This window comes from Maylandia zebra, linkage group LG20 (assembly GCF_041146795.1).
Source record: "Maylandia zebra isolate NMK-2024a linkage group LG20, Mzebra_GT3a, whole genome shotgun sequence".
Taxonomy (NCBI): domain Eukaryota; kingdom Metazoa; phylum Chordata; class Actinopteri; order Cichliformes; family Cichlidae; genus Maylandia; species Maylandia zebra.
The window spans coordinates 4,505,584-4,529,876 of NC_135186.1; the positions used below are offsets into that span (position 1 = coordinate 4,505,584).

Sequence of the window (24,293 nt, forward strand, 5' to 3'; positions counted from 1 at the left end):
TTACTTAGTTGCTTTTAAAAACATAATACACAACCTGAATATGTTATAAAACAATAGACATTTCAGTCCAATTCTCTTTTTTCTGCATATTTCATTATATAAAATTCCATGAAATGAAAATTTCTCTTTTTAAAACTCATTTTATTAGTTTTAATATTTTAACTTTATGCACATTGTATCAAGCAAAAACTAAATTATATCCAACATTCTCTGAATGGAAGAAATTTGTTTAACATTTAAATCTATTTTCTGCATATTCCAGCATATAATTTGTTTTGTTTAAACTCACTTTTTCAAATAGATGCAAGTAAAATAGATGCAAGTAAAACTTCAAGCCAATAGCACAAGTCACCATCAAATGTGGGATGTAAGAAGGTGATGACCTCTCCCTACTGCTGTTCTGCATAGTCCTGAACCCCCTCAGTGAGATCATTGACAAGTCTGGCTATGGAATGGAGCAGTTTTCAGCCACCTCCTGTACATGGATGACATCAAGCTGCATGCAAAGAGTGAACGAGATATCAATTCACTGATCCACACCACCAGGATACAACGATGACATCGGAATGTCGTTCAGACTGGAGAAGTGTAGTCGAGATCCATAGAGGCTGGGGTCTATTACACCAGGCAAGACCCCAGGTGCAGGCTGTGTAAAGATGCCCCTGAGAATATCCAGCACATGGCAGCAAAATGCTAGCAGGCAGGGCATACATGGAACGCCATAACCAAGTGGCTGGCATAGTATACAGAAACATCTGTGCCAAGTATGGCCTGGAAGTCAAAAGCTCAAAATGGGATACGCCCCCTAGGGTGGAGGAGAATGGCCGAGCTAAGATCCTGTGGGACGTCCAGACACAGATGAACAAAATAGTGGTGGCTAACCAACCAGACATAGTGATGGTAGACAAACAGAAGAAGATGGCTGTGGTGACAGATGTAACGATACCGAATGACAGCAACATCAGGAAGAAGGAACATGAGAAGCTGGAGAAGCTTGTGGTGACTTGTGCTATTGACTTGAAGTTGGCCTCTAGTATTTTATGCCACATCCCCATTGAGTTCCTGGTGAAGCTTTTAGGATCTCAGGTGTGGGGGATGCAGTCATATGGACCATCCAGTTCTTGTAATCAATCCAGGCAGTGCACAGGTTGGTCAGTCTGGCCTTGCAGGCGACTGCTCTGTCTACCAGTGGGTGGATTTATGCTCCTCTGTTATTCCTGCCAATCCCTTTCTGTACCCTGCTCACTTAATGAGCCTTGTGCCTGTTTATCTTGGCCGCTATGATGCCTGACAGGAGCTTCCATGTGGTACTAAGGGAGGTTATTGCTAGTAGTTGGATGGGACTGGTCCCTTCTGGAGGTCCTTGAGGATCAGGACTGTCCGGCCTTCGTTTAGCCATTCTGGGTGTCTCTCACTGACTAGCAGCTGGCTCACTTGTACTGCCAGACACTCATAGAGTGGAGTCAGCTTCTTGAGCCAGGTTGCTGTGGTCTGCTCTTAGATCCACTAGCCACTTTTATGTGTTGCATCCTTCTCCAACATGCTCTTCCAGTATTGCTCAATAGTTTAGTTTGTCTCAGTATAGATCAGTTTTGTTCCGTGTTGCCATTCCCACCTTTGTTCTACAATAAACCACCTTCACACCTTCAGCGAGTGCCTGCGTGTGGATCCTCATTTATCTTTCCCCACACGGTTCACTCTATTCGCCGTGACAGGATCAGGTGGTTAGTCTCAGTAATGGTGTTGATAGGTATCGTCCGTAAAAGGTCAGAGAGATATGAGGGTGCCAAACCGTTGAAAGCCTGCTCAAACTTGACAAAGTAACCAGTGAAGAGATTTCAGTATTGGAATAATGTGCTCATATTTCTCATTTTTGGTTAAAATGTGAGCAGCTGCCTTTTGTACCATCTGTAAACCTCTAAAGCTTTTCTTCGGTAGCTTAGTAAGGAGAGTGTTACATTAATCAATGCGCAAAGTTTTGGGACAAATAATGTAATTTATGTGCTCCAATGACCATCATATCTGTCTTATCTGCATTAAGAAGAAGGAAATTGTCAGATAACCAGTGCCTAATTAATATAGACCATCTTCTAGTTTGGACAAATCAGCACAGTTTCCAATGGTTAATATGAATATAAATATTTACCTTAATTCCCTCATATAAATAATTCTATTTATAATAAAAATATTTTCCTGTAAAACCACAAATTTAAATTAGCACAACTGTGTAATGAAAATTTGCTGAGCTTTACAATTATATATGTATAAAATCAAACTTTGTGGTTTCATTATCTGCTTAAAAGTGGCTGCGTGGAAACAAAGGTTTGTTTCAGTAATACTCAGACTAAAACTCTTCTAAAACTATTAATAAGAATTATTTATTAATTTATATTTATGTTATATAATTATTTATATTTTAATAAATCCACCTGCACATGGATCAATAAAGCAATAAAGATGCATTATCCTTATCATTCTTTCCTTTAATGACAGCTGCATCAATTGATCTTGTTTAGTGAAGGGTACAGTGCAATGTAAGATTTAGATATCAACATTCATATCCGCTTTTAATCTTCCAGGTGTATTACATAAGAAAAATTTAAAAACTAATTAAACGGAGCGCACAGTTAGCAACATGAGTGCGATAACCATAAACCAATGCCACGCTCTCTAATCTGGTGTCCAAAGGGCAGGCAGGATCCAGTGGGCAGTAATAATAAAGTGTGCTGTTATTACTGCTGAAAGTGACAGCGAGCCCAAACACGGCCATGGTGGACACCGAGGAATGGGGAAAGCCTGTGGAGAGGAAAGGGGTGAGTTACAGTCCACGTGTGATCACAACCATGGTCACAATTTTCTTTTCTGACTTTTCAAATAGCGCTCTGATGTTGTCCCCCTCTCCCCAACAAAAAACAGAGGCTAACTGTAGTCCTGGTGCTGGCAACACTCATAGCTGCCTTTGGTTCGTCCTTCCAGTACGGCTATAATGTCTCTGTGGTCAACTCTCCATCGCAGGTAAGCTGATTAAAGAAAGAAAAGCTTGAATGGAACTCGCTGGGAAGATAATTCGTTCCTATCAGTGCTCTCCTGCTCTTTTCAGTTCATGCAGCAGTTTTATAATACAACCTACATGGAGCGTTACCACAGCCCGATGGAGGAGAACGTCCTGACTCTGCTGTGGTCTCTCTCCGTGTCCATGTTCCCTCTCGGAGGCTTCTTCGGCTCTCTGATGGTGGCCCCTCTGGTCAACAAACTTGGGAGGTGAGAATCTGCTTTATTCCACGTGTAGTTTAGCATGCTCTGCATGTTTCTTGCAACTAATGCTTCATCCCTGCTACAGGAAGGGCACCCTCCTCTTCAACAACATCTTCTCCATCGTCCCTGCTATAATGATGGGAGTCAGTGAGATCGCCAAGTCCTACGAGATCATCATTGTAGCCAGGTTTATAGTAGGCATCTGTGCAGGTCAGCTCCCGAATTTAACAACAGCCCAGGTTAAGGATCAGGCGTGATCAGGCGGTTTAGCTTCACCCGTGCATGCTTTCCCATCTGCAGGTCTCTCTTCCACTGTGGTGCCCATGTATCTGGGTGAGATCGCTCCCAAAAACCTGAGGGGAGCTCTCTGCATTGTTCCAGAACTTTTCATCACTTTTGGCATCCTCTGCGCCCAAGTGCTGGGCATTAGAAACATACTGGGAAACAGCACAGGTAGTTAAGTTTGTACATGTTTGATCATTTATTCATCAGATGCTGAGACATGGTCTTAAGAATAGGTTTAAAAGCGTATCTGTGTTCCTTGTGTGTGTCCAGGCTGGACCCTCCTGCTTGGCCTTACTGGTATTCCCGCCGCGATTCAGCTCCTGCTGCTCCCCTTCTTCCCTGAGAGCCCCAGGTACATGCTCATCCAGAATGGAGACGAGAAGAAAGCAACGAAAGGTAAGAAAGTGCGATGTTGCACAACTACACATCGAAGATAAACTGAGCATTTATGGCACTGTATGCATTTCCACTCTTAGCACTGCAGCGCCTGCGTGGGTGGGACGACGTGGACAGCGAGCTGTTGGAGATGCGTCAGGAGGACCAGTCCGAGAAGGCCGAAGGTCACCTGAGTGTGTTCTCCCTGCTGTCCCAGCGCTCTCTTCGCTGGCAGCTGATCTCCATAGTCGTCATGATGATGGGCCAGCAGCTGTCGGGTGTCAATGCGGTGAGACGTGCCCATCCAGTTGTCCTCGTCCCTCTCAGTTTCAGGATGCATGACAACATCTATGTTCTTGCTTATTCACAGGCTGTTGTGTTATAACCATAATGCATTTCTCTCTTTTCTCTCAGATCTACTACTATGCCGACAGCATATACGGCTCTGCAGGAGTCAGGGAGAGTGACATCCAGTATGTCACAGTGGGAACGGGAGCAGTGAATGTCTTTATGAGTGTAACTGCTGTAGGTACCCAGCAAAGCTGAGGGGAGGAGCTGTTTGTCTGTCTGCTGTTTGATCATGTGAGATGGAGATAACCACTGTGAACGGGGGTTTTGTCATCCCAGGTGTTCATCGTGGAAGCCTCAGGTCGCCGCCTGCTCCTCCTCTGTGGTTTTGGGATCTGCTGCGGAGCCTGTGTGCTGCTCACTGTCGCACTCAACTTGCAGGTATGGTACAGACCTGTCAGCACTACTAATGCCTGCAACCTGTCACTCTGCTGCCCTCTAGTGGTTCAGTTATTAGTTCCCCAACCTGGAAAGAATCAGAGGAGATTTGTAAGACCTCTCAGGATCAGAGAGTAATGCCGCATGAGGTTGATTTAATTGCAGCTATAGACAGGCCTTTAAAGACTTCATCTTTATCTGTTTCATTTTAATTTTGTTCCCTCACCTGCACTTTGTCCCCATTGGGTTCCAGCTCTATTGAATAATTAATCAATGAAGAGCACATTATGAAGGTGTTACTCATGGTTTTAACTGCAATAAAAAAAATAGAGGCACTGCTGCTGTTGAGACCATGATTATGGCTTTTCCCCCCACTCATCTTTCATCCATTTAAGTCAAAATGGATGGACTTTTATCAGAATGTGGTGGCGCAAAGGAGGATAACCAGTAAAGATGACTAAAGGGTGTTGACAACGCCACCTGGGGAGGGAGTTACACCCCAGGAGAGATTTCTATAGCCAATGCAAATGCCATACTAGTTACAGAAGCTCGTTATTAGCAAGCAGAGGTGAGGCAGAACATTTTTACAATCAATATTTATTAGGAAAAACTAGTAAAAGCATAGACCTGTAAAATAAGAGAACTTCTTAAGGTAGCAGGGCTGACAATGCAAGACCGATAATTAAACACTTTATTAACAAACAATGATTAAAAAGACAAGGCTCACTGCTACGGTGCTACTCTAGTAAAATAGCATTTTGGTAAAATAACTGAACAAAATAGTGGAGACCGGCAACTTGAGGAGGCAACCTACAGAGAGGAGTGACCAAGGGTGCCATCAATTACTCACACGTGTAGTTTCACTGCAAACCTCACTGTCACTCTCACTGCAATCTAAAGGGTCCAATCTACCTATTTCCCAGTGTGTACACTCTCATGTATCAGGGGGATTCCACCTCACGTGCCTAGCCCCACAACAAGCGGCCGTACCGCCATTAAGGCAAAAAAACCCAAAAAAACATAAAAGATCAAACAAGTCAGTAAAAGAGATGTAAACAAAACAAGAACAAATACACCCTAAGATACAATTCTTTATAAAAGCATGATCAAAATACAAACAATTCAGAGTAAAAAAGACCATAAAACCAGGAGCCAGTCAAGGCCAGTCCATAAAACAACAACAAGCCTACAACAGTGTGGCACGATCCACTTTTTAAAGGGCAATACTAAAATGAGCAGCTTTCCTGAAGAAATAAAACCGCTCTGCAGTGCTTAGCCGCCTAACGCTCTTGGCCACCTTGGACAGGGAAAGAATGCCAAATGGCTCTCTGTTAGTGAAGCCCAGCTCTTTCTTATAACGTCCTCTAATTATTGGCTGGGAAGGGTGTGGATGTTAGCGCTGCATTCGTGGACATCACGTAAGAAACCAACCTACCCAAAATCTACTTCACTACAAAAGCATCACAAAAACATCACCTCAGTGTTGGTCTTGGGTCCCAGTTTGAACCTGCATTGTTGAAAAGGCCTCTACAAACAGGTTTTTGTATTTTTCCTCTTACACATTTGTAAATGACATATAAATGAAATAAAAACTTTCAGCTTTTACTTAAGTGGTTTAACAAAAACTTATCCAATATCTGTTCAAGGCTATGTTTTATACATCGTTCTTCATCTACTGTAACTGCAAAGTTGAGATCAGGCCATCAAAGAATTTCTTCTTCTTCTTTGTGAAACTATTGGGTCCCTTTTGTGGTATGCTTTGGGTTTTTATCCATTTTTACTGTGAAGTGTTGTCTGATCACTTCGGATCTGAGCACAGATCAAGTGTACAGTATAGCCCTGTACACTTTATAGTTTGTCCTGTTTAAATTAAAAAATTAAGCACATATGTTATCAGTTTAATTTGAACAAGAGTAAAGACTGCACCTGATCATGAAACTGCTATTCATTTGTCCAATTTTGCTGAATGTGTTTTCTGAAAATGAGAGATTAAAAACAGCTTTGTCTCCATAGTGTAGTGGTTTAGAGATCAAATCATCCCAGTTCAGTGCCGTGAGGAGACCCAAATCCCTTTGGGACTGTGACAGGAAGGGCTTCTGGTGATTTAAAAAAACAAAAAAGAAAGCTGAACCAAACATCTGGCACATGATAAATGGCAGGAAACTGGATGCAGGTGGATTGGAGGTCAGACAACAATGATTCGTTTTTTTTTTCTTTTTCTTTTGTCCCTACCTAGCAGTTGGCAAAGGAGGTCTATGAAGCCAATACAAGGCTGTGGGTGCCGTAGGGGTTCCAGCTTGGTCAACGATGTATTTCAAGGCCTTGCGATCTATGGCCTTGACCTTTGCTTGCTCGATGGATAGATATTGTTGTTTAAGATCATCTTCGATTTGCAGTCGATGAACACAATCCCTGTCCTCTGTCTACATTGAACTCTTTAGTTGATCAGTTGGCGAAGAATGAAAATCTGATTGCAGCAATCCCTCCCAGGTCGAAAACAGGCTTGCTCTTCTTTGCTTTACTGCTCACAATGTTTTTGCAGGCGCAACCGGATGATTTTCATTGTGATCTTACCAGTGGTGGAACAGAGGCTAATTTCACGGTAGTTCTTGCACTCACGGCTGTGGCCTTTACCTTCTCCTCTGTTCTCCAGATCAGTCGAATTAGTCCATGCAGTTGAGAAATGAGGATATCCCCTCCTGTTTTGATTGCCTCTGCAGCGATGTGGTCTAGCCTGGGTGTTTTCCCATTCATATGCTTGACTTCTTCGATTGTTGGTTCGGTGTCCGACAATGGGAAATGGTGGGGGTCGATTTCGGGAGGCACTGTAGTTGGGCCTGGGTCATGGTTGTAGAGGCCATGTTCTTTCCAACAATGAAGGTGTTTGGAGCGCACAAAGGTACCATCTGCTTTCTTGGTGTTGTCGTTGGTGGAATTCAACTTGTCACTTAGACCTCGCAACATGTAGTAGAGTGTGCAGTTTTCATGCCTTGACAATGCTTCTTCAGGTCTCCAACCACTTTCCCAGAATGCGTCCCTCTTCATCATCCTGCGCACTTGTAGATTGAGTAAGCAGCAACTAATAAATATAATAATAAATATAGTAACTAAAAATAATATAGTAAATAATTAAATAATTTGACTTTGATTACTGAATCAAAGTCAACCAGTTTTGTTCTTTTGTGTTCTGCTACCAGGTTGAGAGTTTCATTGGATATCCATAATTAGCTGTGGCGCTGAGTCGAGTAGTGATCAGAGCCAAAGACAACCATGATAGCCATTTAAAGATGTAATCTTTGTATGTTTGATTTAATTTCACCTGCACTTTATCCCCATGTTTTGGCCATTTCTGAAAAGCCACAGTGAGAACTCCTGCAGGACAGCTAAGGAACAGCAGAATAGGACATGATGACAGATTGGCAAAATAATTAAACAAGACGCAACCAGTAAAAAGCCAAAATAACAAACGGTGTCACTGTGCTACAGATTACCAGCCTGTAATCATGTTGTACGTCTAGGATTCCCATCATGGTCTGAGACAGTAAAGTGATATTTTGGCCCCTTTGTTTGCAGGAGCCATGACCTAACCCTAAACACTGACTATTAGAGAGAACCGCAAACGCAGTGCTGCCCTCCTTCAAACCTGCAACCTCACCTGGAGCCAATGTTTTCAGACAGGCGTCATTTTCAGCAGCAGTAAAGGCACAATTTAGAGACACAATGGAGAGTAGGCACATTAATCATCTGCCTTTGATCCTCAAGGCCTCCATGTGGAGCCGTTAATGTTGCTCCTGCTTACAAACATCAGAAGGAATAGTTACTGAGAGCTGCTTGTCTGTGTTTGCAGGAGACTGTGACATGGATGCCCTATGTCAGCATCGCCTCTGTCATCGTCTACATCATCGGACATGCCATAGGGCCGAGTGAGTCTGTCTGAGTAGACCTGTTGGTATTTACACACATACTGATTACAGCAGGGCGCTCCATTAGCTGAAGTGTTGTTTAGATGTAACCAGGCATATAATCAAAGTTTGTACATCAGCACTCAGTTTGTTTGAGACATGAGCATCCTCTCTGACTGTGAAGACTGATGATGTCTGTCTCGAGTGTTTTGGTTGTGGTTAATTGCATTTTTGTTCTGCAGGTCCCATTCCTTATGTGGTGGCCACTGAGATGTTCCGGCAAACAGCCAGGCCTGCGGCGTTCATGGTGGCCGGCTCCGTCCACTGGCTCTCCAACTTCGTCGTTGGTTTAATCTTTCCCTTCCTCGAGGTTAGTCACTCAATTTTTACAGGTTCAGACTTCAGTGGAATTAGTTCCAGATGTTTTATCAAGCATAACCAGCAAGGCAGTTTATGTCCTCGATATATTGTGATCCTTTGTGTCACTTATAATTGGATTACTTTGATATTTTCTTTTCAGTTTGCATAGATTTGCAAGCAAGCTGGCGAGCTGGCAGGTAGGAGGAAAAGAGAAAGAACACAGAGGAGATCTATGGATGTAGTGAAGGAGGACATGCAGAAAGTTGTGTGACACAGGAGGATGCTGGGGATAGGATGAGATGGAGGCCGAGGTTTGATTCAGGTATCAAACTGAGAACAAAACAAAAAAACCAGTTGGTTCCTCCTGTTTATTATTGATTGCTGTCATGCTAGAGAATGCAGTTTGGACCTATCACTCACCTACCTGATGCACACTTCACCTTAGGTGACATTTAGAACATTTATTGTGCATGCTCAAAAAAGGAGTGATTTTTCTTGGGTGGATGGCTTAGTGTTGCTGGCTGCTGAACTAGTCAGGAACAGTTTCTGTGTGCAAAGCTGGCTTGTTGTTTGACTCACAGTAAACAGGGCAGACTGGAGCCAGGGGTGATCAAATCAGCTGATTAAAACAGGCAGGCAGGTGGGAAGCTGGTGGATCTAAGCACAAGAGAACAGTGTTGGTTTCGGTCATCGAGTGAAGTGGGAAAAACTGGAAAGGGAGTGGCTCACCTACTCCTCGTACACAAACACAGACAGAGAAAACAAAATAAGAGGAGGACAAGAAGAGGCACAACATAGGGAATGAGGAGGAGGAAGATACATGAGGAATGCAAACATGCAGAGAGTGCCAGAAACATTTTTTACTGCATTTACAACGCCTGAAACATAATGTCGGAGCTTGAATATTATAACACCAGAAAACATATTGTAAAATCTTAAATGAGGAGACATTATGTGTAGGAGTTTTCACTGAATAACGTGATCTTAGATATAAACATAAGCTTCATCTCATGTTTACTTCCTCTTACATGTTTAAACCTGAAAGTGTAATCAAGGGAAGAAGATGCTTGTGAAACATCTATAAAGAGCAGTGTTTCACTTTTGACCTCACCTTGTTTGCTCTGTTTGTCTTCCTGACATATTTACATTTCATGTCGAGGACCCAGAAATCACATTTCCTCTCCTTCTCTCCCCAGCGAGGCCTGGGCCCCTACAGCTTCATCATTTTTGCCGTCATCTGTCTGGTCACCCTGATCTACATCTGGCTGGTGGTGCCCGAAACAAAGAAGAAGACCTTCCTGGAGGTCTTCCAGATGTTTGCAAAGAGGAACAAAGTGGAGTTAAATCTGGGTGACGGCGATCTGCCGCCAAAAGGCCTCAAAGAGAGCCCACAGGATGCACAGAAGGCCACGCCCTTCTGAAGAAAGAAGGAGAACATTGATAGAAGAGGAAGTATTCGCTGCGGGTGTGGAGCAAGGGAGTGTGTGTGTGGTAGAAGACTTGACAGTGTTTTCATTTTAGATGCCTCTGTGTGCCTTTTCTTTGTATTTGCGCCTGCAGATGTTGGTAGATTTCCATGCAGGCTAAGGTTTGCTGTGAGTCGGTGAGTGCACTAGATGCAGCGTTAAGGACGTGTGAAGGAGTCAGTGAGCAGACAGCAGGTCTCTTGTAAGCTTTTATTGATGACATATGAATGCAGTACATGGCTCAAGCTGTGACGTCTTTTTAATATTGGCCTGTAGGCGCCTTGAAAAGCATTTTGTCCTTTGTAAAACATACCATGAACCCTTCACCAACAATTCAATCAAATCCCCAACATCAACAGATGATATTCTGCCTTGTTGCAGCATGTTGAAGCTCATACAAACAGAAGCATCAGGAACATCTGTACTGACTGTCCAGCTGCACCCCTCCGTACATGCTCAGTTTGGTGTTTCCCCAGCTGAAGACATTTCCCACCACCATGCTGTTATTCATGCATTGCATTTGGTCTCGGATATCTGCTGTGGTCAGCACATAGTCCCACACGTTGACATCAGTCATCTTCCCCACAAAGCCATCAGCATTGAAGATTCCCAGTAAGCCATCCTGGTCTTTGCCCAGAAGGAACACACCGCCAGATCTGATTGTATAATCCCTTCTGAGGTACCGCTGCTCCCCCACCATGCCGTTAATCCAGAGCTCCGCACCGCCGGTGTGCGACGACCAGGTAATGCAGTAGTTCACCCAGTCCTTGGGCTTGAAGTTGTGCGGCAAGTTGACAAACTCGTTGCCAATCCAGAGGCCGACTTCTCTCGCATCCCTGCCCTCTTCGAGGGAGATCATCAGCTCGTTGTCATTGCCGTTGCTGGAGTAGGAGATGACGGTGTGGACTCCTTCGACCTGAGGCAGGACGTGCATGCAGACGGTGAAGGCGTCCAGGTCCATGGGGTGGCTGAGGCTGGCCAAAGCATAACTGCCAGAATCTTTCTCCCGAAAGTTGAGCACCAAAGGAAACAAAGAGACAGTTTCTGAGGACAGAAAACAAGAATCAGGCTGGAGAAGCGCCATCTTACTTTAACTGCAGATCAATATCAAATTTTAAAACCACCCACCATGTCTGGTAGGCCTTGAGCTGTGAAATCCACCTAAAGGGAAGAAATGAGAAAGTAGCAAACACTGCAGAGTAAATACAGCCATCTCTTACATATAGCTATGTTTGGCAGTTTTTAAGATGAGCAAGCACCTGAATGAATGTTCTTTCCAATGGATGTTATCAGACCCTCGATCTTGTGGAGCCTGGATTCCATTTCATCTTGCCGACAAAATGCTGAAAAAACAAACAGTCAAAGGAAGCACTGAGAAATAGACTCAAGCTTGCACATCTCCTTCCACCCAACACCAGTTCTAAGGATAAAAATAATAACATCATTGTGCAATCGTGTGGTAACGATAAGCTACACACTTCCTTTCCCGAGGCGCGGCAAGAAAGAAGACTCCACAATACGCCCATTGAGAGGCTGAGCAATGCGGTAATCATTCCAGAGGGTCTTGTTGTCCATGTCCATCAGTGTGCTCTCCAGTTTCCTGATCTGAACGCCGCAGAAGAGCAGATAAGTTTGTGGCACAGCAGCAAAATAGATTTAAAAGAAACCAATTCCCTTCAACAGTTTTCCACTTAGGACTTAGGCTTATGACTTTATTTTAAAAAAACATCAGTTCTTGAAAAAAATAGTTTTGGAGCAGAGGGCTCTCTGGGCGGCCTTACCTGGTTGTGTGAAAGAGTAATGGGCGTATCAAACACAGTCCAGAGGATGCTCTCGTAGCAGGGCGGAGTGGTGAGGGAGCCCTGGTATCTGAAGAAGTGGTTCAGGTTCTCGGGGAGCATTGAGCGGACATCAAGGTTGGATATGTTCATGGACTGACCTGTGAGGGTTACACAAACACCACGTTAAACTAAACCAGTGAGTTATGGCTCAGCTAGAGGTCACATTTGGATTCTGACCCCAAGTAGAGCAATGTGGGTTTTTTCTTTTGTTTGTTTGTTTTATTGAGTAACTCACCAGCATACTTGATTTTCTTCAAGTTTGCAATAAAATCACTATAGTAGGTGTTCTCAAAATGGCCATCCTGGAAAGAAAATAAAACAAAGCTGTGTTAAAGTTTATGATTAAATTTTCATTGAAAAGAAATAATTCTGACTTGACCCCACAAATGCAGGCTTTAGAGGATTATTACAGTTTTTTAGAACCTTTGTGTTGCTTTAACATTCATCATAAAATTGTATTTAACATGCTTAAAAGGCATTAATACAACCAAAAATACAGATTTATTAACTTGTTTTATAAAGAGCTAGAAACAAAAAAAAGTTGATTTCTTTAAAAAAAAAAAAAATACAACAACCGACATTTGATGAGTCACTTGTGACTGTTGCACACATCTGGCAGTTTTGGTCATGTTTTTATAGATAAGTTATAATTTTTAGTCATTCTGACTGTTTCATGTTCCTTCTTTGATAGATGTCAGATATTAACTTATGAGTAAAGTGCTGTAGAAGTGAAAATAAAGTCCCAGTTGCATTTAAACTCTCACTTGGATGCATCTAAATTATTTGACTCCAAACTGCTGCTACCACAGTAGATGCCAGCTGTGGTGTTGCTGTGGCGATGACCTCTCAAAGGAAAGGAAAGGAAGCGTCTCATAGCTGAAGGTTACAGGCTGTCTGAGATCCAGAGCAGCCCGGTGGAAACAAGCGCTCATTCACTGTGCTGCCGTGTAGCTGAAGACTCAATAAAGCCTATAACCCGGCAGGATGAGCAGAACAAAGTATCGCAGACTTCAAAGACTGTCAGACTGTTTGCCAAATTTATGTTTTTTCACTGCAAAGTATGTTATTTTTCACTTTCTAAACTTCTCACAGTGTCAGTTGTGGTCTTCTGTCTAACAGAACACTTGTACTCTGTGCAGTTGTGTACGAGCCTAGTGGTTAGAGAGAGAAGAGAGGAAGGGGTATTTGTGGCTCACGTACTTCATAGAAAAAGGCGAGGACAGCAAGCCCGTCTGGCTTATCTCTGGCCTCAGTAAAGCTCTTGTACTTGTCAGAGTTGTAATGGACCACATGCAGCTGGAAGAGAAGGTTAAGAGTCAGGAGAGGTTAAGTGCCAAATATGCTAAGTGACCTGCGATTTGGATGGAAACATCAGGAGATAGAAATGCATTTACTAACTTTAAATTCAGTTTTAATCTAAGAACAAATCGATTGTTCAGCTGTTTGATGAAATGAAAGAAAGTCTTAAAACTGTTCAACATGAAGCTGCTTGTGCGCAGCTCAGAAATGGTTTCACAAACGAGTGCTGATTACTAGATGCAGGTCATTCTGGTTTCCATTCTGATGAAACCCAACATCACTTTAAACTTCTGCACCTACATTTATAATATATCTCAATTGTTGGTTGAGCATGAGGAGGACATTAAAACCTGGCTTTACTGCAGTGGCCAGCCTTTGTGTTTTGTAAGCCTACCTCTGCCATGTAGCGGATCCCGTCTATGGTGTGCTCTGCTCCGCTGGCCTCCAGGTCCCAGCCACCCCAGTGCAGGTGCATCTGGACGGCTGTGTACTTTCCCGGGAGTCCCTCAGTGATCTTCATACTGGGAGGTAGGTCGATTTGAACTGATGGTGACACCAATATATCATCACAAATCATGAATACTTTACATAGCTGCCGCTGTATGTCTGATTTCCGGAAAGCCTTAGCCTACATTTATTTCAGCAGCAGGCTGGTCAGTGTTATCAGTGCTGTTGATGCGATGTGATGCAGTGATGACTTTTCCAAAAACTATTGCAGTCTCGGAAAATATAGATAAAAGAGAGGATTTCTAAAAATGCTAATTCTACCTCAACATCAACGTAAATATTGGCTTTATAGTTCCGGAACTATTGCAGAAAAAACTGTGGTTTGGTGGTCTCTGTGCAAGTTAATAGTGAACTTAGTAAACTTGGTAATTTTTGGTTTTTTGTAGGCTACTATTATTATTTTTGCCGACTTTTCTTACCGGAGTGCCCGTTGTTGGACATGAGAAAAGTCCCTTTCTGCGCGTCATATCCGCTGAATTCCAATTGTAACAAGTCAGGGTTGTGCCTAACGTTGCGCCGCTGGATGTCAATCGGGGACTGCTTCTTACCGCCGCACGCAGGGTACTGGGTTGCCCAGTGCATTTGATCCAAAGCGCCCTCTGTATGGAAAAACAGACAGCTGATTATCCGCTTAAATGCCAAAAGGTTCCTAGAGTGAGATACATGCACGAACAGACTGACACTGTTTGAACTGTCGATTTACATTAGCCTTCTTTGAAATGGATTAACCACCTAGCTCACATGTTACTGGTTCCCTGGCACGCCGGGGGCTTGTTCAAGAGAATAATGTTGCGTCTTCAAATAACATTCATCCCCAGAATCTTAGCAGCAGCTGCGCTGTACACCAAATGGTCCCTTCATGGTTTTTACAAGAGTGAACCAGCTGTTAACCGAAAAGTATTTGTCCAATAAGTCACCCGGGACACCAAGCAGTCAAAGGAATTTGATCTTTGTGAATAAACAGTAATAACCCAATTTTCATTTCAATCACTTTATTTTTTTACAATGCTATTTGTTAATTCATTGTGTTGCACAATAAACGGCTTTACGCACGCTTTACGCACCACTCCTCAACTCCAGTGAAAGCACAGTTCTAGGGGATTTAAAAAAAAAAAAATAGTGCCGTAAATTATATTAAAACTAATTACAGACACGCTGAAAGAAAAATGCCCACCTTTGTATGTCCAGTGGATTCCATGATGAGGGATGGCATCGCCGACCACATAGGCGAAAAGCGCGGAGAAAAACACGCAGAAAAGCTCCATCGTTGCGTCTCCTGGCTGTGTCGCGCAGACAGTGACTCCTCACAGAGGTTTACTCTCAAGATTGAAACAGCAAGTGAAAGGGGGGCGGGGGGTGAAACTACTGCTGAAAACGCCCAGAGCGCTTCCCAGCAGTCCCACAGTGTCAAGAGAGCAGCTTTTGGCTGTCAGCTGAACTCCCTTTTTAATTTAAGTTTGAGCTCATATTTGATTTCTAAAATCCACTGTCCTCTAGGTCATGTCATTATCAGTGGTTTATGGTTTTTGGCAATGATTAAATGATTAAATCAGTCAATCAATCAGGAGCACCTCTCTATCAAGAAACAAGATCCATTTAGGAGTATTTTCTCTGCGCATTCATTTAACTTGGAAAAATCTCCAAATACAGAGAACGGTCTAAGGCATGGCGACGTCTTTTTAGTCGCATCACACTTACTCGTTTTTGTCACAGCGAGTTCTGATTACTCATATTTCTTGTTATTGCCTCAAGAAAAAAAATGCTGACGTAGGGTTTTAACAGAACTGTATTAGTGGGAAACGAATGCCACAAACACAATCATACAAGTCCAACTGAAGAAGAAAAAATAGCAACACCATATGGTGGAACTGTGGGAGCCAGTGGCAGGTAGGTGTTAAAAACAAAAAAAAATACAACTTGTATCACCTGCTAGTGCATGCTGGTCGCAACTTGCCCAACGCCTCAGCTTTAAACGCCTGAGCAGTCAAAGTGTGTGAAAGGGGTGTGTGAGTGTGTCAGAGTTCGCCTCGGAGGAGCAAATGTCCTTACCAGGATAAAATACTAATAATAAAACGCTTAGTTTGTCTTTAGGGGGGTGCAGAAATGGCCAGTGAGAAATTTTAAAAGGTTAGTTCTGCGTTTCTTTCCTTATATTTTTTCTTCCTCGCCCCAATGCAGCACAAACACACCCTCGGTTTTCAGGTGTTTGCAAGTGGTCAGCCCTGGTCACGTTGCACAATGTAGATTTTTTTAAGTAAATATTTAAGTGTTTCTTTTTATTTCATTGAGTATTAAAATGTACAGCACGTTATTGCTAATAAAGTCTTTTGCATCTGTCATTATGACTTGCAACCTCATGACAGCGATGATAGCAGCAACTAATGATCTGAAAAAAGGCGCTGGCCTAAACTCAAAAAGTGTAAAGGACTGTCTCCTTTCATCCTGCTCAGTGTTGCCAAATGATGCTGAAAAACAGGAGTCCATAAACTCATCACTTTTAGGCTGAACTATTGCAGTTCCCCTTTTATCAGGTTGTCAGTAGCTTCCTGAAAAGCTTCTTTCTGATTGAAAATGCTGCAGTAAAAGTTCTAGCAAGAGAGGCAATATTTCTCCCATATTAGCTCCTCTAATATTCACAATCTATAATTATTCACCTTGCATAAAACAGTCCTGAGTGATCAGACCCTGTCATGTCGTAATGACACCACAGTACCATATTGTCCCAGTAAAGATTGTAGGTTTGTTGGTGGTGCCCTCAGTTTCTAAAAGCAGAACTGGAGGTAGAGGCTTCAGATATCAGGGTCTTCTTCTGTGAAACCACTCTCCTTATGATTAGCCTTCAATCTTTGTATTTTCTCAAAGCTTATAGTTAGGACTGGATCCAGTGACCTTGAACCAAGGTCAGGCTGATGACCCCTCACTGTGCACCGAGCTCCTTTCTACTCGCCCCACTTTCACTGCCATTGTATTTCCTAAACTTTGTGCATTGCCTTTTGACTTCCCTGCATTCCCTTGTACCTTTCTGCAGATATGTCTGAGTTCTTTCTTCACTTTTAACCCTCACTTTGGCCAGTTGAGATTGATGGGAAACCTTCTCCGAGTTCGGCTTTGAAGGAGACATCTTCCTGTTGGAAGGTACTTCCTCTTCTCCCCATTGTCTTTGTTTTTGTTAATAAGGATTTGCTGGTTTTCTTTCAGCATTACTGAAAGGGCTTATCTTACCTTTATATGTGATTCTGTGTAGCTCAGATTTAAAATATTACTTAATATTCGTATAGGATTTTTTTTTTAATCTGCGCAGAACTAAGGGTGTACAGACCTTTCTATTGGCCAGACAGAGTCTTCCCTTGAGTCGTAAAATGGTGCAGAGGTCACAGAAAGTCTCTATCCCTGTGCAGAGAAGATTCATGCACATGATAGGCCTGTAAAACTTCAGCTTCAGTTGTTTTTTTTTTTAATTTAAACTTTGCTTCCTGTATGGATAAAACACAAAAAACAAATGATGCATTGTGTTATCTTTAGACAGAGCCGGAGCAGCTGTTTATCCTTGTTTTCAGTCTTTGTTCTAAGCTAATGCTGCCATTGATCTTCTTAAACAGTCAGGATTTGACCTGTCGAACAAGGTTAAGATCAAAGTATAAGGTGACGTAAGTTAAGAACTGAGAAGTAAAACTGATGAAAAAGAGACCTCAGAATGACACAGATCTCTGCACTGGTAAATCTGTGTGTGTGTACGTGTGTGCCAAGACCTGATTAAATTACAAAGTGATCAAAGGACTCACCTTGATTTAAGACTTTCATTGTTCCAGGCATATCCTTCCTCTCTGGACTGCAGTCCGCAACCTCTTTACGGCCTGCACTTGATTAATACCAGTTGTTTCCAGTGTTTGACTACCAACACCCAAAGGCTGATAAAAGATAGTTGAGGAAACGGAATTGACCTTTACGGGTGAAGTAGCTGGGGAGGTTTCTACTCAGACAAACACTGAGATCATTAAAAAAAACCACAGATACGAAGCCCCTCAGGTCTTTACTTAAACACACCAAGGCTCAGAAATGAAGCAAAGCTGTCCTCTGCCACAGTAAATCACTAGGTTTATCATTGCCTTGAGGTAAATAATAGTTGTTACGGTACTGGAGTCTAATGATGTAATGATGTCCAGAGCAAGCTGGTCATTTAAAGCTTACATGTGGAGAGGGTGACATGAAGGATTCGGCTGTAAACAATCTGTACATGGAGGGAGTGAAGAAGTAAAAAGCTTCAAAGTCACATTTATTCTGGGTATAATTATTTAAATATGGGATAAAACTGCAGGCATCTTTGTGCACTTGACATTTCAGATACGCATATTCCTTCCTGTTTTCAAACTCTCCTGACAAGCCCGCCGTTAGGTTACAAACCTGAGGACCTGCTGGTTAGTTGTAACCACTAACTTTGACTTTACTGTGTATACAGTCACGTGAAAAAGGTTTTACTGTACATATCAATACTTTTTTTTTTAAATCATCTTGTCCTTACAGATGACTTAAGGTCCTAAAGCTGTTTATATGAACAACAACATATGATCTATTCCACCTTTACATTATTTATTTTAAAAAAAATGAAACCATAATGCAGAAGCAGTGTTAAAAACGATTCAGTAGCTTGCAGAAACACTTTAGCAGCAATACATTTTCTGTGTGACTTTATCAGCCTCTCACATTGTTGTGGAGGAAATTTGTTCTCTCATCTTCACAGCGTTCATTCAGTTCATCAAAGTTAGCAGACATTCGTTTATGCACAGTTCTCTTAAGGTCCCACCACAGCATCTCAATCGGGTTGAGGTCTGGACTTTGACTATGTCATTGCAGCAATCTGATTCTTTCAGTCATTCTGTTGTCACTTTGCTGCTGTGCTTGGGATCATTGTCCTGTTGTATGACCCAATTTCAGCCGAGCTGTAGCTCTCAGATAGACAGTTTCACATTTCTTGAAAAATTATAGTTATAGATATACACGGGAGTGTAATGTCACCTCCGTGACAGCTGCTGTAAGGGGGGTTGTGATAATCTGTGTTTGCTTTTCTCCAAATCTGGTGCTGTGCACTGTGGCCAAACATCTTTCACCTCAGCCTCGTCTCTCCACAGGACATTGTTCCACAAGCCCTGTGGTTTGTTGAGATTTGCCAATTTTGCCAACCTAAGCCATGCTGTCATGCTCTTTTAGAGAGAAGAGGCTTCCTCCTGAGAACTCTTCCAAACAAGCCATACTTGTCTTTTTCCAAAAGTCATGAACTTTAACATTTAAAATGCTAACAGAAGCCTGTAAAGTCTGAAATGTAGCTCTTTATGTGTTTTTGCTGGTTCGTCTGACCACGGTCTAACCTTGGGGTGAATTCATGAGGACTTCCTCTGTTTTGAATGTTTTCCACTTATGAATAAACATTCTGGCTGTTGAATGATGCCCTTATAACCCTTCCCAGACTAATGGGAAGCAAAAAAGTCACTATTGTTGTCTTTGTTGGTATTGTGTTAACCAACACCTGAATGCTTCAGACCTGCAAACTTCCAACACTTCTGATTTCACAGAGATGCTCACAATGGCTGCACCTGGCTGCTACTTACCCTCTAAATTCCTATGGAACCAGGAAAGGTGTCTCATATAAGCTGAGGCAGTGTGTCTACTAATCAAAAGATCAGTGCATCAGTCCTTGGTTCCTCCCTGGTTCCTCCTGTCCATGTGTTGAAGCATCTTCAGACATGCTACTGAACTTAAGTTTGCACCCAGTGCATCCATCTGCATGTGAATGTTAGATAAAAATGCTTAGGTATATACAAAAGCACTGTATGAATGCGTGTGTGATTAGGTGAATTAGATTTGTAGTAGAAGCTGCTTTGAATGCTCAAACTGAGTAGAAGGGTATTATGTAAATACTGGTCCATTTACCGTTTAGTTATTCCCATGGCTATTTTTCATTTTACACTAGGTTTTGTTAAATCAATAATGACACAGTGTAACACATCATGAAGATTTTATTTAACTCATTTTAGAACCTGGTAAGGACCAGACTGTATTTTCATTATGTCCTGATATGTCAAACCTTAGAATTAAAAGAGGGTGTACTTTCTTTTTTACATGCATCAGGACTACCTAATGCTCTCTAATGCTGTTGAAACAGCTGTTTGACGGTTCAGCAGTGAGCAAGGCCACATGCTACCCTTTGTGTATGATATAGGAGTATGTTAATGTTAATTTTTATCTTTTATTTCTTGTGACTTCTTCTTTTTTGCATCTTTACTTTGTCTCTCTATTTGTGGCTTCAGCTCACACATACATTGCTGTAAAATATGTGTGCAGAGAATGGTCTGTGTCTTGTTCTGCCGTTAAAATTTTAACCGCGTTTTCAGATTGCATAATCATCTTAAAGAAGTCAGGTGTTTGACAAGAAAATGCCCCGCATGCCATACTGCTTCACGTGTAACAAGGTAGCGCAGGTGAAGACGTGCAAAATATTTGATTTGAGTTGTGCAAATTAATAAATGACCACCGTTTTCATTCTCTTGAAGAATGGTAATAAAATGAGGATTCCTTTTAGACACTGGCCTATCAGATAAAAAACAACAAAACAGAAATGCAAACTCAGATAAGAGGGGAAGTTAAGTTACTTGAAACCACACAGTTGAATGAGTATGAGATAGTTATGTGAAAATATATTTGCTAATGGGGCAGCTGTGCAAATGGAAATAACATGGTAGAAAGAATCAACAGGCCTTTGCACAAGGAAATAGCACGGTATAGGAAGAACGAAGGCGTCAAGTCTTTATTTAACATTTTCAGCCAGGCTCCACTGAGCATGAAGGCTCTTCCCCAGTAAAACCCTGCTCACACAGATCCACTCGCTCATACCTGGAAGCTGCCCAGTACAAACACAGTCTGAGTCAGCTCCACTTGAGCAAATTCATTTAGGTCAGCTCAGCAGTGGCAAAACTGAAGATGCCTTCCTCTAACCCTGAGATGTCAAACTCGGACCAGACCGGTGACCGGTGACTGGTGAAAGTCCCCTTTCTGTCAGCGTGAAGAAGTTTAGCTACACATTTAATCCCTGACGTATTTGAATATAAGAAAAAGAAGGGCACTTCTTCGTTTTTCTACATGATAAATAAATGATGCTGTGGTAAATGAAAGAAATGTGTCAGCATTCAATTTAATTCAATTCAATGAAACTTTATTGATCCCGAAGGTTGGCCCCGAAGGAAATTGATTGATTCAAATTGTAAAAACTAAATATTTAAATATACAGAAAAAGAGAAAGTATCAGTTAATTCGTAGAATATATCTGATTGTTTTAGTGTAGACCCAGGGTAAGAAAACAATAAACAAAACAGGAAATTTTCTGTCATTTAGTTATTTATCTGTTAATTAATTACTTTGGTGTAGTATGAATGACCATAATCGAAGGTCTTTATGAGTAGGAGAAGCTTCAAAATCTATTCAAATGCAATTACAAGTTTAAAAAAAAAGTTTATGCCCTCCTTCTTATTTTCCAAAGCTCTGCAGTGGGCTGGATTGGCGTCTTTGCCAGGCAGATTCTGGCCCTCGGGTCTTATGTTTGACACCACTGTTCTAGCCAAGTCTGTGGTTTGACAAACACTGTTTTAATTGTGTGTCTGGAAGACATTAAACTGCTGACGTGCCCACAGATCTCACTCTTCTCATAGCAGTGGATATTCTACGTCACTGCAGAGGTCACCTCTTTACTAGGGATTTCTTGGAGTCAGAGGATGAAAACAGCTCACAGGAAACAAAATAGAGCCAAATGTACAAGAGAGCTGGTTTAGTACAATAGCAAAAGACCTATCATGCTTCATGAGCTTCTTATTCATTCTTCAGCGAACTATCCTCGCAGTGTAGAGAGCCTGGGCTTAGGTTGTGGGAAAACATTTAAAACTGGCATGCAGAAACGATCAAAAGCATCAGTTCTCTTATCACGCTTCCTCACTGCCAGGTGCAGCTCTAGAGAGTGGCAGTGCAGCTTCCTCCCACCGTTTCACAGGTAGATGGCAGGAGAGAGGACAGGAAGCCTCTGTGACATATATATGCAAGATGCCACCAACAGGTAGAGATGCTGCGCCCGATCAAGAAATAGTCTGCCACATTACCATAAAAAGGCAAAGTCATCTAACTCTTGGCAGGAAGTAAATAAACAGACCTTACTCTCATTTCACATTTCACACACTAAAATGCCACATCTTCCCCTTTTAAGACTGAAACTGTGGCCTAATGACCAAATATAAACTTTTAAAAAGCTGCAATTGTTGCAAAACTATTACAAATCAACCTTTCTGAGGAACTTAATTGTAACTAAATGCTAATAATACACCTGTTACCGATGCATAGGTTATACACCATTTATTATTAAAGAAGAAAATTTGAGTTTCTGGGTTTTACTGTTGATTTTAAACAAAGTTGATGGACTGAGTAGCCGCTGAGTAGTTCTGAGGAATCGAAGAGCTAAACGGAAACAGGAAGTGAAACAGTCAACGAGGGAGAATATCACAACCTGGCTGTCCAAACACTAATGAGTCACCTCTGGACTTAAAAAAAAGTCATGGCTGAATCATTTTTTAACTCTTTCAAGAATTATCGTGCCCATAATTATCCTCTCAGGGATCAGTGTATACAGAAGTCTTGTTTCACAGTTTGAGCATTTTCTGATAAATGAGGAAAACTAATGACCTTTGAACTGTTACAGGTGCTTTCACTGAAACACCTATAGTGCTGTGCAAAAGTCTTGACCCACCATCATTTCTTCATATTGGAAAATGGAAATATGTGCAGCAGTTAATTAAGACATGCACAAGCATACATACAAATACAATATGTAAGGCAAAAACACAATTCTAAAGAGCTTGAAAGTCAATATTTGGTGTGACCACCTTTATTATGCAACATAGAAGCTCTCATAGGCAAGGTTTCTTGTCATTTCTTCCAGCGACTGCACTTCCTGAGATGACTGAAGAAGGTGCGCCTCCCCAAACCCATCCTTAACACCTTCTACAGAGGCACCATAGAGAGCATCCTAACCAGCTGCTTCACAGTCTGGTATGGAAACTGCCATGCATCGACCACAGAGCCCTCCACAGGTTTGTGGGGACCGCTGAGCACATTATTGGCAGCTCTCTAGTCTACAGGATATTTACACCTCACACTGCATTCGTAAAGCCACTAGCATCATGGTTGACATCACCCCTCCCTCCAACTGTTTATTCCTCTTCCATCCGGGAGATGACACTCCAGCATCAGGAGCTGGTCGGTGAGATTGTGCAATAGTTTTTTCCCCCCAAGCAGTCCGGCTCCTGAACACCATGCTGCCTCCTCCACACTGGACTCTCTTCTCCAGACACTTCTTGGACTACATAACACTCTCCTCTCACTTCCAATACTTGCACTACTCTGTATTGCACTGTTCCACTCTGTCTCTGTACTATTGCATTTATTGTATTTATTCTGTGTACTATTGTATATATTTATTCTCATTCTTTTCTATTTCTTATTCTATTTCTATTCAGGCACAATACTGTTGTACTTATTCTTAATTTATCTTATTTCTTTATAGTTGTATATATGTAATTTTTATTTTTATTTTTTCAGTTTGCACCTTTGATCCAGGAGGACGATATTTCGTCCCATTGTATACTTGAGTGTATATTGTTGGGTTGACAATAAAACTCTACTCTACTTGACTTTAAGCAGTCTTCATGAATATTTCTCCAGACTTCTTGAAGCACATCCAAAGCTCTTCTTTGGTTTTTGGCTGCCTTTAGATGATCCCACACTGCTTCAATAATGTCAAGGTCCAGCTCTGGGGGGAGGCCTATCCATAAATTATAGACTTCCATTGTGTGTATTTCTATAATGGTATGCTTTTACTGCATGCTTGGGATCATTCTCATGCTGAAAAAATTAATCTGTTGCAAATCTAATGCTTTCCAGATGGTATTGCACGGTGGCTCATAAATGCACAATAACTTTCTGTGTTCATAATTCTACCAATTTTGACAAAATCCCCAACACTACATGACAAGGCATTCCACTGAGACCGTTTCTGATGAGGCTTCAGTGAACAGTAGATGGATCAATTGAAGGGTCATGAATCCCTGAGGTCCTGTGTCAGTTCTTGATGACATGACTCCCAGATGTTTTTCATACTCAGTTGTCTGCAAGCCATGCTGAGATAAGCTATGTTTTTTTGGCTAACACTTTTTTGGTTTTTTTTCTTTTAACACTTTTTTGTTAGA

At 41.9% G+C, this 24,293-nt stretch overlaps 2 protein-coding genes across 2 annotated transcripts; one reads left to right on the plus strand and one right to left on the minus strand.

Moving 5' to 3' along the window:
- Nucleotides 1–2,747: 2,747 nt before the first annotated feature.
- Nucleotides 2,748–10,501, plus strand: LOC101475268 (solute carrier family 2, facilitated glucose transporter member 5-like). The gene is made up of 12 exons (XM_012919944.4): nucleotides 2,748–2,813; nucleotides 2,917–3,015; nucleotides 3,101–3,261; nucleotides 3,341–3,465; nucleotides 3,556–3,708; nucleotides 3,811–3,936; nucleotides 4,017–4,204; nucleotides 4,330–4,440; nucleotides 4,543–4,644; nucleotides 8,489–8,564; nucleotides 8,786–8,913; nucleotides 10,100–10,501. Exons 1-12 carry the CDS (start codon nucleotides 2,769–2,771, stop codon nucleotides 10,322–10,324), a joined length of 1,539 nt encoding a protein of 512 aa, XP_012775398.3. The 5' UTR covers nucleotides 2,748–2,768; the 3' UTR covers nucleotides 10,325–10,501.
- A 64-nt stretch (nucleotides 10,502–10,565) lies between these two features.
- ca6 (carbonic anhydrase VI) lies at nucleotides 10,566–15,361 on the minus strand. Its single transcript, XM_004554225.2, has 10 exons — nucleotides 15,191–15,361; nucleotides 14,436–14,615; nucleotides 13,904–14,052; nucleotides 13,411–13,506; nucleotides 12,446–12,512; nucleotides 12,151–12,308; nucleotides 11,848–11,974; nucleotides 11,629–11,712; nucleotides 11,498–11,530; nucleotides 10,566–11,413 (listed from the first exon to the last, which is right to left on the minus strand). The coding sequence occupies exons 1-10, from the start codon at nucleotides 15,279–15,281 to the stop codon at nucleotides 10,779–10,781; spliced, it is 1,620 nt and encodes a 539-aa protein (XP_004554282.1). The 5' UTR covers nucleotides 15,282–15,361; the 3' UTR covers nucleotides 10,566–10,778.
- Nucleotides 15,362–24,293: the final 8,932 nt, after the last annotated feature.

Bases quoted from the DNA above. Each gene is read 5' to 3' on its own strand.
- ca6 (XM_004554225.2), bottom strand. From the start codon at position 15,281: ATGGAGCTTTTCTGCGTGTTTTTCTCCGCGCTTTTCGCCTATGTGGTC. The intron at 14,053-14,435 runs GTAAGAAAAGTC...TGTCACCATCAG, and splicing joins GTCCAACAACGGGCACTCCG to TTCAAATCGACCTACCTCCC. The intron at 11,975-12,150 runs GTAAGGCCGCCC...TGCGGCGTTCAG, and splicing joins TTACTCTTTCACACAACCAG to ATCAGGAAACTGGAGAGCAC.
- LOC101475268 (XM_012919944.4), top strand. From the start codon at position 2,769: ATGGTGGACACCGAGGAATGGGGAAAGCCTGTGGAGAGGAAAGGG. The intron at 3,016-3,100 runs GTAAGCTGATTA...TGCTCTTTTCAG, and splicing joins TGGTCAACTCTCCATCGCAG to TTCATGCAGCAGTTTTATAA. The intron at 3,709-3,810 runs GTAGTTAAGTTT...GTGTGTGTCCAG, and splicing joins CATACTGGGAAACAGCACAG to GCTGGACCCTCCTGCTTGGC.